A 16,344-nucleotide genomic window follows, 5' to 3' on the forward strand; every position below is an offset into this window, starting at 1 on the left:
GTTAAGTGACTTGCTCAAATGCACAACAGATTTTTTGCCTTGTCGGTGCAGGTATTTAAACCAGCAACCTTTCAGTTAGTTACTGGCCCAACGCTCTAACTACTACGCTAACTACATCTAACCACCAGTCTACCAATTCTGCTACATTAATAATGGTTTGCATAATTATTATATAATTCATTTGATTTAAATACTCATTGACAACATGTTAATTTGCAAGATATTAATGGTTTTAAATACATTGAATAAATGTACTGCATATTCCTACATTATTATATAGAATGATAATAATAATTGATCACTGAGTCTCATAGCTATGGTTCATTACACTACATGTCTGGAATGACCTTGAAGCATGACCCTTAAGCAAATCTATCAAAAGCTTTCTCAAGCTTGGGTGAGTCAGTTACACTTCAGATAATATTTGGGCCAGTGGGTATCACTGCAAGGATTTATTTTAAAGGACTTAACATATTGGCAATACTGGTTTGCATTGGAAAATAACTAACTTTTGATGGTGGCCAGGTTGTGACCTGGAGCAAAGATCCTTTGGCTGGCTGGATTTAGTGGCTAGTGAGCCTTATAATTTATACTTGCTCAACAGTGCCTGCTACTGCCCATAGGTGCAGGTGACCTATAAACTTTTCTAAATTTTACACCAGGCATGATTTGGGCAGCTACTTTCCTACATCCCTAAACTGAATCAATCCATACTACTTTCAGATCCAAAGATGTGGTTAATTAACATCAGAAGTGAGGAAATAAAATGGTCAGATGATGCAAATAGATCATTGCTATCAGCACGGCAATCCTATATTCATGCCAGGCTTGGCCATACGCGTGTGTGTGACAGAGTGGAAATTCCAGAGGGGGGCAAACACTCCACACAAACACACCCAAGATGCACCATGGTCTGGGGCAACAGTACTTCTAGGTCTCAGGAGAGTAGTAGTGATGCACCGCTACATCCCCCTCCTGCATCCACAGCAGCCAGGCAGAGCACAACTGTGTAATCCAAGTCAAAGCACTGTGACAAAGTCAGGAAACCAAGCATACTATTGACCCATAAAAGGCATTTTTATATCTGTGGCAATAGTACTTCTACATCTCTGGAAGCTTCCAGCGATACACTTAGTCATCCGCTATGACACAAGTGTATAGTAATGAAAGGTATATTATCAATACACTGGTAAAGGATAGGCCTATGTCAGTGTAGGCTACTGAGGGGAGGACTGGTCATAATAATGCCTGGAATGGAGCGAATGGAAACCATGTGTTTGATGTTGATCTATTTCCACCTATTATTTTCCAGCCATTACCATATGCCTGTCCTCCCCAATTAAGGTGTCACCAACCTCCTGTCGCCTATGTATAATACACTGGTAGCATAGTGTACCCTACTCTACCCTATTACGCACTTTTGGATGTAGCTGAAATTTTACACGTTCTTCATTCAGAAATTTTCCATGTTTTACAACAATAACACTTATTGTGGAGTAGTTTGTCATAATGGACAAATATATTTTACACAGGCACTAAGCAGGCAGCCCTGGTCTGTCTGTCACCTCTCCAATAAGTTGTTCAGAGAACTCGGCACTTTGAGGGACTGAACGCATTCTAAATGGAGCAGAGATATTGGAGATAAAAAAAACTTAAATAGCTAACCATCCAATACAATTTTAAGGTAGGAGTTATGTTTCTAATTGTTTATAGCACTCAGAGTGGCGTGGCCTTAAAGAAAACGAGGAGTTTGATACGCAAGTTAGCTGGTGTAACGTTAGCAACTTATGTGCTAGCAAGCGAGCGAGCTAACGTTAATCCCTCAGGTTTAGGTTAGCAGCTAGTCGGCTATTAACTTGGTAGCTAGCAATTAGATACAAACACACCCGAGTAAAGAATTTGTCATAATGGTTCATTTAGCTACTATGATAACACCGGTATTTCTTATCGTTTAAGGAAGATATGTAGTTAACGTTAGATGGCTAAATCTGACCAGGAATGAGAAGGAGCTAGCTACTAAACTATAGCTACTAAATTATAGATAATTTAACTAGAATAAATAGTTTACTAATGTTAGCTACCTAGCAAATAACGTTACGCTCTGAGCTAGTCAGCAAGCTCGACAACTAGCTGGCTAGTGAACTGTTAACTAACTACTGACAGTTAGATAGCTACTGTTTGATTGTCTACCTAACGTTACTCGTCTGAAGCGAGTTAGCCATCTCTATCTAACATTAATGTTCTAGTAAATGTTTTGCCAACGTTATTTGCGAGCAAAGTTAATTGCAACTGCAGCATATTTATAACGTTAACCACACGTGTCAAATGTTTGTATACCTATCTCCATGACACACCCCTTGCCTAGACGGTGTTGGCTGGCTAGACACCTGTATGATTCTGTTTGGACGATTGGATAACGGTGCTAGCTATGCGTAATTCCTTGCCTTGTCCCTGCTTCTTGAAACGGCTAATTCAACAACAACTTGCCGCAGCCAGCTAGCGAAGGGTTAATTTATATTCCATCTGCTGAACACTGTATACAAACCTGACACTTTTGTTCTACACCCACCAAAACTGAGTTTAAATTTTTCAGCATATTGATCAAAGAAAAAGACTGATGGATACTAGCCCAATGAGGAAGTACTTTGCTCCACCACCCACACAAGTCCTATACAGCAGGACCAGTGTTATACTGCACCCATTCTTCTCAAAGATCGAGGCCCTTAGCCCACATTGTTGATTCAACAATGTGAAAAATGTATTGGTTTCATCTTTGTAGTCGTGAAGTTTCTGGTAGATCCCTTATTCACTGTGTTCTACGATGGATGGCTTGTGATGGGGTGCTATTAACCACGTTGAAGATTGACACCTGATGGATAACAGAGGATTCAGAGAGACAACCCTCCCTCTCCCTGCTTTGGGCCTGTAGTGCATGGCACTAGGTAGTGCTGCTGTGGTGCTAATCTGCTCAGTAGAATTAGCAGGTGTGTATGGCCATGTGCGTTACATAGCAGGGCCTGCCGGAAGACAGTGACCTCAGTCAGGCGAACACGTTCATAGACGGACAGACGGCTGGACAGTGACTCATAGAAAAGATCATTGGCCTGCATTTACAGACAGTATGTTAGTTGACTGATGGGAAGACGGACACAGATTGTCAGATCCATTTTACACACTGAGCACTTTGTTCCACTTAGCCCAAACCTGATTCCTGTTCAATGTAAATGCTATATGAAGAATCAAAGGAGCTATGGGCTGTGTTTTGAAGACTTGTGGCCTGTCTAGGGCTGTTGAGGTGACCATATTACCGCCACTCCGACAGTCATGATTCATGACCGCAGTAGAATTCCATGTCACGGTAATCTCCACTTATGCACTCTGGACATGCTTTGATAGTACCCAACTCGCTAACGACCATCAGGTCGCTAACGGCCTGGTATTCAGGGCTCTATTGTCCCTCCAACCACTCTAATATCGATGAAAATGCAGTCAAAACTCACATCAAAAACTTCTCAAAACAGTATAGTGTTTTTTTAAACTAAAACTAAATTAACAAGCCTACAGCCAATGGCATGGCGCATAGCCAGAAAACATGTTCTTCTGAAATGCATTTTCTTCATATCATATTTCTTAAGACCTGCCTAAAATACATAATGGATTCATTGTGATTGTGTATATTAAATAGATTAATTCAACTTTCCAATTTTTTTTTAATGTAGATGTTTCAAAGGCTTTTATGCGGCTTGTATGCGTGGAGGCCTGGATATGCTAAACGTGTTTGTTAATTAACAGTCAATTACCGTGAGACCGGCAGTCTATTGCATGACAATAACCTGCTGACAAAATGTCATGACCTCCACAAACCTAGGTCTGTCACACGTTGAGGGCCAAAACAATGATGAAACCTCTTTCTGTTTCCTACTCTCTCTCTCTCTCTCTCTCTGTCTCTCTGTCTCTCTGTCTCTCTGTCTCTCTGTCTCTCTGTCTCTCTGTCTCTCTCTCTCTGTCTCTGTCTGGCCCCAGTGGGAGTGTGGTGAGCGGCCGTGATGGGTGACACGGAGCTGGGTCTGTCTGCTGTACAGCCAGAGGAACTAGAACCGCAGAGCCCCTCCACAGCCTCCTCCTCTCCCTCACTCTCTCTGCCCTCCTCCCCTTCCTCTGGATCCTACCACTATCAGCAGACCACCAGTCCCAGCCCCACTCACAGCGATGGTCCAGCCGCCTCCAGCCCACCCCTGGATGTCATCTCAGAGGGCGTGGGCGAGCTGACCCTGGTCATCGATCCCGAGGTGGCCAAGATGGCCTGCCAGGAGGTGCTGCAGAAGGTGAAGTTTCTCAAAGGCGAAAGTGAGGGGTCAGGTCCTGGGTCTGATGGTGGCAATAGCACAGACCAAACACTGGTCAACGGGACTGTACATACAGAGCCTATCAAGCCCCCAAAAATCCCCGGGGAGGAGGACTCTGAGGCACTGCCTCCAGGCTCGGTGAAAAGCGCGCGGCGGCGCCAGCGCCACAACCCCTCCAAGCAGTCGTGGCTGCTGCGGCTGTTTGAGTCCAAACTCTTTGACGTGTCAATGGCCATCTCCTATCTACACAACTCCAAGGAGCCGGGTGTGCAGGCCTACATCGGCAACCGTCTGTTCAGCTTCCGCCACGAGGAGGTGGACTTCTACCTGCCGCAGCTTCTCAACATGTACATCCACATGGACGAGGACGTGGGAGACGCCATCAAGCCCTACGTGGTGCGTATGTTACCTCCCTGAACTACCTCTGTGGCTAGCTACTCATCAGAGTTAGAAATGTATCCTCTCTATAGCTCATTTCACATCAAATAATTTTTCCACCACAGGTGCACCGCTGCCGTCAGAGTATCTCCTTCTCGCTGCAGTGCGCCTGGCTGCTGGGCGCCTACTCCTCCGACATGCACATCTCCACACAGCGACACTCGCGCGGCACCAAGCTACGCAAACTCATCTTCTCCGACGAACTCAAACCAGCTGCAGTCCGTGCCCGCCAGCCACTGACGTTGGCCCCTTTCTGCCCACTTCCGACCGCTGCACCATCCCTGCACGGGCACGGCTTGGGCGGAGAGCACGGTCTGTCGCCTACTAAGCGCACGCATCAGCGCTCCAAGTCGGACGCCACGGTCAGCATCAGCCTGAGCAGCAACCTGAAGAGGACAGCGAGCAACCCCAAGGTGGAGAGCAACCAGGACGAGGTGTGCACTGGGAGTATATACATATTTTGTTTTCCACTAAGTCACTTTGTTTCTCTGTATCTTGGCAGGTGTCTCACAAAGTGGGATAGCTAACTTTGGAAGCAACTGCTTGGTGTCCAATGGGGGGGCATTATACAAGAACATAAAGAGGTTCATAGTCCAGCACTCTTAATCTGTAGCTGTTATCACCAGTTGTCTGAAAAATAGTCCCAGAGATAACATGCTATTGGGGTTTGGGGTCAGTGGAATGCACATATTCCAGACAGAGCAGGGAATAATACTTCCTCTTCTGTCTCTGTATAGAAGGTGTCATGGTAATGTAACTCACACGTGGTCCCATGTAGCTCAGTTGGTAGAGCATGGCCAGGGTTATGGGTTCTGTTCCCACGTGGTCCCATGTAGCTCAGTTGGTAGAGCATGACCAGGGTTATGGGTTCCGTTCCCACGTGGTCCCATGTAGCTCAGTTGGTAGAGCATGGCCAGGGTTATGGGTTCCGTTCCCACTTGGGACCATGTAGCTCAGTTGGTAGAGCATGGCCAGGGTTATGGGTTCCATTCCCACATGGTCCCATGTAGCTCAGTTGGTAGAGCATGGCCAGGGTTATGGGTTCCGTTCCCACTTGGGACCATGTAGCTCAGTTGGTAGAGCATGGCCAGGGTTATGGGTTCCATTCCCACATGGTCCCATGTAGCTCAGTTGGTAGAGCATGGCCAGGGTTATGGGTTCCGTTCCCACTTGGGACCATGTAGCTCAGTTGGTAGAGCATGGCCAGGGTTATGGGTTCCGTTCCCACTTGGGACCATGTAGCTCAGTTGGTAGAGCATGGCCAGGGTTATGGGTTCCATTCCCACGTTGGACCTGTACAAATAAAGTATAAAAATGTGTGCTCTCATTACTGTAAGTTGCTCTGGATAAGAGCGTCTGCTAAATTACTCAATATAAAAATGTTGAAGAGAGGATCTTTGACCAATTGAGCTCTGTATGTGTGTGTCCGTGCGTGCATGTGTATATGTGACTACCACACCAAACTTAATCAGCAGTTCAGTTTCAAGCTCAGTGATTTCCCTCTGGTCACTTCCTCCTTTCTCTCTTAGCTCCCTCTTCGGTTTACGATGGCATCATGACACCCTGACAATGTTTTACAAACATGGAGACAGTGTTACTGTAGGGTCACAGTGCTTCTAGAAACACCATGCCCAGAGGTCTCTATTGAGGTCTGGTGATATCTTGGAGAAACTAGTTCGCTATGGCGACTGACCATGTGGCAACATCATCAGTACTCGGCTATTAACCTGGTAGCTATTGGATACAAAAACACCAGAGTAAAGAATTTGTCATAATGGTTAATTTAGCTACGCTGATAAGACCGGTAGTTCTTGTCGTCATCGTTGAAGGAAGATGGGTAGCTAATGTTTACATGCACACAATAGTACAATTATTGTAAATAATCAGATTATTATTATAGTAGTTCGATTTAAACATTTACATGCTTCCCAAGAAGAAGGATTCCCCTACCAGTTTACATGGACACATCTGAAATCAGGCTACCTGATGGGACTTTGATAATCACCAGTCAAAATAAATGTTTGTGAATTATATTTGAGTCTGAGTTTGGACATAAAAGTTTGAATGTGAACTATTTCTAAGATGCACACTTTCAGTTTTTCTGAACTAATTTCACTGGCGCTAAAGGAGGAAGCTTGCGCTGCGCGTGCTCAGTAACACTGCTACAACTCTGATTAAGGTATTTGCATGTCCTAGTCATTTGAAAGATTGCTCAGAAAACCAGCTGTTTTAATTGGTGCTTACTTTGATTATGACCGTGCGCCGATTGAGATATGCAGAGTAACGTGTTTACATGACTCCTGCCGTGCTTGGCCTACTGCCATAATCAGTTTACTATCTAATTATTAGTGTGCATGTAAAGGTACTCAGTCATCACCACTACAGGGTGCTCAGGGACTGTCCCTGAAACGGCAGAGCTGTCATTATGTAAAAGGAAGTGCCCTCCTGATATGGGTGATAATCTAGGATTATGCAGTTTTCTCAGGCATGAACGGGTCTATTATCAAACATTTCAACACTTTTAGTTGTTTAGTTGTTGGATACACAATTGAAAATCAAATCTCAATTGCAAAGTCTCTTCATGAGTCACTGATACACCAGTTCAGTTCCTTTAGTCATCGATGAGTCATTGACACAACTTCCTTATCATTGTTGTTATAGAGGTAACCCAAACCACAACCTCCCCACTCTCTTATTGAGACTCCACTATAGAGACATACTGCCCCATTATGGCACCAGGTCAGAATCAATTCCAGGCCAATTTCAGGAAGGGAATTTAAATATACTGTTATGTGATGTGCCAACTTCATGTCATCGTGCAGCAGAAAATGCTGTCTCAGTCTCACGTGACCTTCTGCAAAGGCTGGTAAAACACATGGTGTGAACAAAGACTGCTGTTGCACCATCACTGTTACACTGGGAGGAGAGTTCAAGGTGTCTAGTGATTATGTGGAACCTTCAGAAAATATTCACACCCTTTGACTTTTTCCACATTTTGTTGTGTTACAAGAATTTGCCCCAAACCTAATGCTTTGTATTCAGGACAAGTTAATTTCTTTGCTACATGTTTTGTAGTTTTACTTTAGTGCCTTACTGCAAACAGGTTGCATGTTTTGGAATATTTTTTTTAATTCTGTACAGGCTTCTTTTCAGTCTGTTATTTAGGTTAGTATTGTGGAGTAACTATGTTTTTGATCCGTCCTCAGTTCTCTCCTATCACAGCCATTAAACTCTAACTGTTTTAAAGTCACCATTGGCCGTTTCCTTCCTTTCCGGCAACTGAGTCAGGAAGGACGCCTGTATCTTTGTAGTGACTGGGTGTATTGATACACCATCCAAAGTGTAATTAATAACTTCACCATGCTCAAAGGAATATTCAATGTCTGCTTTAAAAATTGTTTTGTACCTATCTACCAATGGGTGCCTTTGCGAGGCATTGAAAAACCTCCCTGGTCTTTGTGGTTGAATCTGTGTTTGAAATGTGCTGCTCGACGGAGTGACCTTATGGTTAATTGTATGTGTGAGGTACAGAGATGAGGTAGTCATTCAGAAATCATGTTAAACACTATTATTACACACAGAGCAACGTATTATGTGACTTGTTCAGCACATTTGTACTCCTGAATTGATTTAGGCTTGCCATAACAAAGGGATTGAATATTCGACCTATTGACTCAAGTCATTTCAGCTCTTAATTTCTCATTAATTTGTACACATTTCTAAAAACACAATTCCACTTTGACATTATGAGGTATTGTGTGTAGGCTAGTGACCCAAAATAATAAAAAATTCAGGCTGTAATACAACAAAATGCTGTGAAAAGTCAAGGGGGGTGAATACTTTCTGAAGGCCTGTATCTAGTTTGGACTCTTCCCACCATCATTCCTCCTCCCCCTGATTAATGTGTAGTGAGACACTGTCTGTTGTGAGTAACCATTCATAAACACTGGATGTCACTAGACTTTCATAAAGGAAGCTTTTCTCTGCTCATCTCTCTCTTAATGTTTTCCTTGTCCTTGCTTCCCCATGCTCTATAGACATAGATCTCATGTCTCTATTTCCTCTATTCTATTCCCCATGCTCTGTGACCTTTAGTATCATGTGAGAGTGTTAGTAGTAGTTCACCCAGATAACCGGGATCATTGTAGAGCTGCAGATTTGTTGTCACTCCTCACAACAAGACCCTGGAATACACAGGCACACAAATCAGCCTCTTCCCATTCACTGGGGGCATACAGTCTGATACTACCTAATTATGATTCTTGTTGTTGGTATAAACATTTTAAAAATAAGAATTTTTACTTTCTTTCCCTCCACCCCCCCTTTCCTTTCCTTACTTTGTACTTTAACCTCTCACCTTTCCCAGGATCTGAGCTCCAGCTCTGAAAGTCTTAATTGTTAGACTAAGACTGGTACAGTAAGTTAACGGCCTCCATCACCACAGACTTCTGTGGTGCATTCTGGGATGATGGCTGCCTGTCTCCATTGGCAGCCGGGTTGTAGACTACTCTCTGTCTGCGAAGTGAGGAGTTGTAAGCATGTATCTCAATATGTAACGTTGGGCTCCAGAGATAAATAGCCTTCAGGGGTCAGGTCAGGTCATTGGTGGCAGCAGTGGGATCTGTTCGTCATTGTTTTTTGGGGTCATGTTTCAGTTGTGTATCTATGGTTGTTACGGGTGCAGATTGTGATACATGCTTATAAACCTCCACTCTATTGCTTTAATTTTCTATTTTTACAAAATATGTCTATATGTTTTGGGGCTTTGTGTAAACTTGGACTTCTTTAAACCACTGCTGCAATAATTTAGCCTCAAATGAATGATTTGCCAATGGTTTCAAGTTCTGGTCTTTCATGTTTCAACTAGTCTTATCTTCTGACATTTGTGTCAAGTTGGTTGCTGAAGGGTTTCGGCTTTTTAAAAGGCTATTTTAAGACTACAGGCGATTATACACATTTGCTCACTTGAATCAGCTGCAATAATGGACCTTGACTTCTGAATCATTTCAAACTAACTTGACACAAATGGACCAGCGGCTCATGGCTGTACATCTAAGTTGCTGTTGTAATTTGACAAGGGAGTGGTCCTCCCTGTTCTCTGGGGGTCAACACGAGAAGGTGTGTTGTTGTAGAGAGTATTTGGTTCCAACACAACACTGAACTTTTCTTACAAATCACTATTACTCCAAAGGTCATTATGTTCATACATCTGATTTACTCTTGCCATGTTTCCTCCTCCTCTGTAGCCGGCGCGTCTGGCACCGCAGAGAGAGTTCATCAAGTCCCTGATGGGCATTGGGAAGCGGCTGGCCACGCTGCCCACTAAGGAGCAGAAGACGTCCCGGCTCATCTCGGAGCTTTCGCTGCTCAACCACAAGCTGCCCGCCCGCGTCTGGCTGCCCACCGCCGCCTTCGACCACCACGTGGTGCGCGTCCCTCACACACAGGCTGTGGTGCTCAACTCCAAAGACAAGGTGGGGGGGAGATCACACACACACACAGTGTAGAATGAGACGACGCACCAACACAAACATGTAAACAATCACCTCTACCTGGTCAGGCGCCGTACCTCATCTATGTGGAGGTTCTGGAGTGTGAGGACTTTGAGACGTCCAACGTTCCGGTGCGGATCTCCGAGACCAGGATCCGCAGCACGCGCTCAGTGGAGAACCTTCCGGACTGCGGCATCACGGCAGATCAGCGAGCCGGGGGCTTCTCAACGGTTCACAACTACGATGAGGATAACGAAGCCTGGTCTGTGGACGACATCGGGGATCTGCAGGTGGAGGTAGGGGTCAGGAGCCCACCTACCCTTATCAGGTAGCGAAGGAGTGTGGGCTGTGTACTCACCCTCTCCCCCGTTCTTTCCCCTCCTCTGTTATCCCAGCTCCCAGAGTTCCACACCAACAGCTGTGACAACATCTCCCAGTTCTCAGTGGACAGCATCACCAGCCTGGACAGCAAGGAGCCCATCTTCATCGCTGCTGGAGACATCAGGTACAGAGGAATAGCTGGGAGAGAGCTAGCTTTGGTGGTATAATGTAGTCTTTCAAACTGTGATGTATATGATGCTTCTTCAGTAGTGACGGTGAATGTGTGTGTTTCCCCCACTACACAGGCGGCGTCTCTCAGAGCAGCTAGCTCACACACCCACCACATTCAAACGGGACCCAGAGGACCCTTCAGCAGTGGCCCTCAAGGAGCCGTGGCAGGAGAAGGTTCAGTGCGTACTCAATCCCCACAGTGGACCGTGGAGGTGTTGCATGCCTTGATGGTAACCTCAAGGCTAGAGGAAAGGTTTGAGCTTTGCTAATTGTATGTGCCTGTACTTGTTGTGTTGTTCTGAATAGGCGGATAAGGGAGGGCTCCCCATATGGACACATCCCTACCTGGAGGTTGTTGTCAGTCATCGTCAAGTGTGGCGACGACCTTCGGCAAGAGCTCCTGGCCTCTCAAGTGCTGCAGCAGCTCCAGGTCATTCTGAATGGAGACTCTCTAGCTCCACATACACAGCAAGGATGAACCTCTCTTTCCACATATACACACCCAGCATTTACATGACAGTATAATCTCCTGTATATACTTTATCTGGACTAATTATGTACTGCTCTCTTCCCTCTCCCAGATCATCTGGGAACAGGAGCGCGTGCCTATCTGGATCAAACCCTACAAGATCCTGGTGATCTCCTCTGACAGCGGCATGATTGAACCCATAGTCAACGCAGTGTCCATCCACCAGGTGAGTGGGCTCAGAAAGGCTCCAACAAAAACAAACATTACTATTAGTAGTATTTAACATTACTACCTTTGCCCCTCAGCCAGCTAGATCAATACCTTTTCTCCCAGATATTAGACTTCTAGCGGCACACGGCAGGTAGTCTAGTGGCTAGGACGTTAGAGCGTTGGGCCAGTAACCGAAAGGTCACTAGTTTGAATCCCCAAGCTGAAAAATCTTGATGTGCCCATGAGCAAGGCACTTAACCCTAATTGCTCCTGGGTCACCGTTGATAATGCCCTGACCGTGACCCCACTATCTGAGAGTATCTCAGGGGGAGTTGGGATATGTATAAATAAAAAATGACATTTTCAATTCACACATGTATATAATACACACTTGTACATGTGTGAAGTAGGGCAAATATATGCACCCACCAAATGATTATTAAATATGTCCTACAAACTTCAATGAGTTGGTCTGATGGGATCTGCCCCGGGCTGTGTCATGACTGGACCACCTATTAAGATGGGCCTTTTGTTAAGTAGAAAAGGTGTTACATGATCTGAAAGGGAGACTGGAGTGGGACTTCCATGTTAAAGTTCTCTGATATCCCTCCGCCAGGTGAAGAAACAGAGCCAGATGTCTCTGCTGGACTACTTCCTGCAGGAACACGGTACCCACACCACCGAGGCCTTCCTCACGGCCCAGCGCAACTTTGTCCAGAGCTGTGCAGGCTACTGTCTCATCTGCTACCTGCTGCAGGTCAAAGACAGGTCAGACACACCCACTACTTCCTCTCATTCACTCCTATATCCTCTCTCTCATCACTTACATTTTGTTCTCATCTCTCCTCCCTGTCATCTCTCTCTCATCACTTACATTTTGTTCTCATCTCTCTCTCATCACTTACATTTTGTTCTCATCTCTCTCTCATCACTTACATTTTGTTCTCATCTCTCTCTCATCACTTACATTTTGTTCTCATCTCTCTCTCTCATTACTTACATTCTGTTCACTCTCTTATTTTCCCTCTTTCTTTCTGACCATTTCTGTTCTCTCATCTCTCTCCGCCCTGTCATCTCTCTCCGCCCTGTCATCTCTCTCCGCCCTGTCATCTCTCTCCGCCCTGTCATCTCTCTCCGCCCTGTCATCTCTCTCCGCCCTGTCATCTCTCTCCGCCCTGTCATCTCTCTCCGCCCTGTCATCTCTCTCCGCCCTGTCATCTCTCTCCGCCCTGTCATCTCTCTCCGCCCTGTCATCTCTCTCCGCCCTGTCATCTCTCTCCGCCCTGTCATCTCTCTCTGCCCTGTCATCTCTCCAGACACAATGGCAACATCCTGTTGGACGCTGAGGGCCACATCATCCACATAGACTTTGGCTTCATTCTGTCCAGCTCGCCCCGCAACCTGGGCTTCGAGACCTCTGCTTTCAAGCTCACCAACGAGTTTGTAGACGTGAGTTAATTGACAGGAACGCTAATGCAACGTTCTTATTCAGATTTGCTGATTTCTGTTGAACCAGGAGTAAAGCAGAGGTTTGAAACACTTTGCCATCTTCAACAAAGCTAATTGACTAATACAACACTTTCTTGTGACTGTCTCTCTAGGTGATGGAGACATGTTTAATTACTATAAGATGCTCTGTCTCTCTCTAGGTGATGGGAGGTCTGGATGGAGACATGTTTAATTACTATAAGATGCTCTGTCTCTCTCTAGGTGATGGAGACATGTTTAATTACTATAAGATGCTCTGTCTCTCTCTAGGTGATGGGAGGTCTGGATGGAGACATGTTTAATTACTATAAGATGCTCTGTCTCTCTCTAGGTGATGGAGACATGTTTAATTACTATAAGATGCTCTGTCTCTCTCTAGGTGATGGGAGGTCTGGATGGAGACATGTTTAATTAATATAAGATGCTCTGTCTCTCTCTAGGTGATGGGAGGTCTGGATGGAGACATGTTTAATTACTATAAGATGCTCTGTCTCTCTCTAGGTGATGGGAGGTCTGGATGGAGACATGTTTAATTACTATAAGATGCTCTGTCTCTCTCTAGGTGATGGGAGGTCTGGATGGAGACATGTTTAATTACTATAAGATGCTCTGTCTCTCTCTAGGTGATGGAGACATGTTTAATTACTATAAGATGCTCTGTCTCTCTCTAGGTGATGGGAGGTCTGGATGGAGACATGTTTAATTACTATAAGATGCTCTGTCTCTCTCTAGGTGATGGGAGGTCTGGATGGAGACATGTTTAATTACTATAAGATGCTCTGTCTCTCTCTAGGTGATGGGAGGTCTGGATGGAGACATGTTTAATTACTATAAGATGCTCTGTCTCTCTCTAGGTGATGGGAGGTCTGGATGGAGACATGTTTAATTACTATAAGATGCTCTGTCTCTCTCTAGGTGATGGGAGGTCTGGATGGAGACATGTTTAATTACTATAAGATGCTCTGTCTCTCTCTAGGTGATGGGAGGTCTGGATGGAGACATGTTTAATTAATATAAGATGCTCTGTCTCTCTCTAGGTGATGGGAGGTCTGGATGGAGACATGTTTAATTACTATAAGATGCTCTGTCTCTCTCTAGGTGATGGGAGGTCTGGATGGAGACATGTTTAATTACTATAAGATGCTCTGTCTCTCTCTAGGTGATGGGAGGTCTGGATGGAGACATGTTTAATTACTATAAGATGCTCTGTCTCTCTCTAGGTGATGGGAGGTCTGGATGGAGACATGTTTAATTAATATAAGATGCTCTGTCTCTCTCTAGGTGATGGGAGGTCTGGATGGAGACATGTTTAATTACTATAAGATGCTCTGTCTCTCTCTAGGTGATGAGACATGTTTAATTACTATAAGATGCTCTGTCTCTCTCTAGGTGATGGGAGGTCTGGATGGAGACATGTTTAATTACTATAAGATGCTCATGCTGCAGGGCCTGATAGCAGCACGTAAACACATGGACAAAGTCATCCAGATAGTGGAGATCATGCAGCAAGGTAATTACTCTTCATACTTACCTTGTCCTAACCCACAACTGTGTATCAGTCATGACATGTCTCTCTGGTCCTAGTCTGTATTGTAGTCATGTTCGCTTTAGTTAGTCCTGTAAAGTAGCTTTAACTTTAAGGAAAGTGCTTTATGGAGAAGTACACTTGGTCGTTATGAGTAACAAACTGTACTACAGTGTACTTCCTCAGTGTCCCTCTCTTCTCCCTACCAGGCTCCCAGCTGCCCTGCTTCCACGGCTCCAGCACCATCCGGACCCTGAAGGAGCGTTTCCACATGAGCCTGACGGAGGAACAGCTGCAGGTCCTGGTGGAGCAGATGGTGGACGGATCCATGCGCTCCATCACCACCAAGCTCTATGACGGCTTCCAGTACCTCACCAACGGCATCATGTGAACGTGTGTGTGCGTATGTACAGGACGTGTGTATGGAAAGGATACATGAGTGTGTGTGTGTGTTTCTAAATGTGCAGTGGACATACATGGACTGGACTGGAGAGGCCGCACCACGGGCAGAGACCACTCCCCCTACAAGTCCCCATACCTCTACAGACAGAATACATTCATAATTTATAGTTCAACCTCAACCTTGGACTGATGTCTTTCCTCACAGGATTTAGACAGGAGATTGGAGAGGTTTAAGCTGTGGTTTTCATCTTTTCTTGCATCTTTATTCATATCTCTCTGTTTCTCTGTCTGTTTTACCCCCTTATATCTTTCCATGTGCTTTGTTTTCTCCAATAGGAATGTGTTCTGTTTCTCCCCGTCTCTGCAGTATGTAATAGTACAGTTTCCCTGTGCCTCAGATATACATGACACTCACCAGCCCTTTAAATCAATCTGTCTCACCCCAGTGTGTGATGGTGTTCAGTCTCCATATTGACCATTTCATTCCAAATTCTCTATTACAGTGGTTTTCTCTACACTTTCTCAGTCATGGAATGAACACTTAGTGAAATGCTTAGGAACCAGCTCTGTTTCCATTGTCTTTGGACTGCCATTGACTGTTCTTGGTTGTCGAGGAGTGACATTGTTTGCTAGATGCACATAGTTCCCTCAAAATATGATCCGACAATAGTGGGTTGGAATGAGGTAGCGCCACGCTACCGATGTATCTTCTATCAACCTAATTTCTTCTGTAAGCTTTTGTGCATCACTTTGTATGAAGGGACATGACTCAACTGTGAAGACTTGTATTTCTACCTGGTATAATTTTGGAGGAAGAAGAAGAGCCTACTGCTGTCTGTATTGAGCCACTAGAAACTGGTACTTGTGGGGAGGGTCTGAATAGACAAAAGGAGAGCAAAGCAGTTCTACAAGAACCAATGTGACTGAAGTACCTCAGAAGAACCCAGTATTTCACCAAAGCAGCAAAGGCTTTGAACATTGAGGAAAATAGTCAATTTACAAATGGTTGAATTTAAGGTGTTACTTCAACATTTCTAAATCAGAATGCTTTTGGATGGAGGTTGATAAAGATGGGGTCTATGAAATGTATGGCTGATTTCCTGTGTTTCGGGGCAGGATAGAGATGACTTGTCCATCCACCACTCTACATTCATCTCAATAGAATCTGGATTTTCACCCCTATTCCAGATGTCTGAATATGTAAGGGCAAACCAATTACAAGCTAGAATCCTAATTAAATGTATTTCTCCCAATAGTTTTTCTACTACCTTTAGTGTTTTTGTCAAACCTTTTTATTTCTTTATGAACTGTTATTTAATGGACCAGCTGTTATGATCACGTGACCTCCCTTAACTTGTACATTTTTCTTTGTAATAAATTTAATTTGTCTGTCAGGCTGTTGAAAATGACATTTTTACCTGT

General features: G+C 44.7%; 1 protein-coding gene across 3 annotated transcripts; it reads left to right on the top strand.

Moving 5' to 3' along the window:
* The first annotated feature begins 1,526 nt into the window (after positions 1 to 1,526).
* LOC149984842 (phosphatidylinositol 4-kinase beta) lies at positions 1,527 to 16,316 on the top strand. 3 transcript variants are annotated; one of them, XM_090188999.1, is made up of 13 exons: positions 1,527 to 1,684; positions 4,024 to 4,742; positions 4,850 to 5,218; positions 10,031 to 10,258; positions 10,345 to 10,572; positions 10,672 to 10,781; positions 10,903 to 11,007; positions 11,135 to 11,258; positions 11,410 to 11,523; positions 12,124 to 12,275; positions 12,824 to 12,956; positions 14,385 to 14,505; positions 14,730 to 16,316. In XM_090188999.1, the coding sequence occupies exons 2-13, from the start codon at positions 4,047 to 4,049 to the stop codon at positions 14,909 to 14,911; spliced, it is 2,562 nt and encodes an 853-aa protein (XP_090045125.1). In that variant the 5' UTR covers positions 1,527 to 1,684; positions 4,024 to 4,046; the 3' UTR covers positions 14,912 to 16,316. The 3 variants fall into 3 exon arrangements, with proteins under 3 accessions (XP_090045125.1, XP_090045126.1, XP_090045127.1); XM_090189000.1 differs by lacking the exons at positions 14,385 to 14,505; positions 14,730 to 16,316 and adding an exon at positions 13,157 to 13,317 and having other exon boundaries at positions 1,542 to 1,684; XM_090189001.1 differs by lacking the exons at positions 1,527 to 1,684; positions 4,024 to 4,742; positions 4,850 to 5,218 and adding an exon at positions 9,156 to 9,201.
* Positions 16,317 to 16,344: the final 28 nt, after the last annotated feature.

The sequence above is a fragment of the Oncorhynchus mykiss genome, chromosome 2, assembly GCF_057628025.1.
Source record: "Oncorhynchus mykiss isolate SJ-2025 chromosome 2, ASM5762802v1, whole genome shotgun sequence".
In the NCBI taxonomy this organism is placed as follows: Eukaryota; Metazoa; Chordata; class Actinopteri; order Salmoniformes; family Salmonidae; genus Oncorhynchus; species Oncorhynchus mykiss.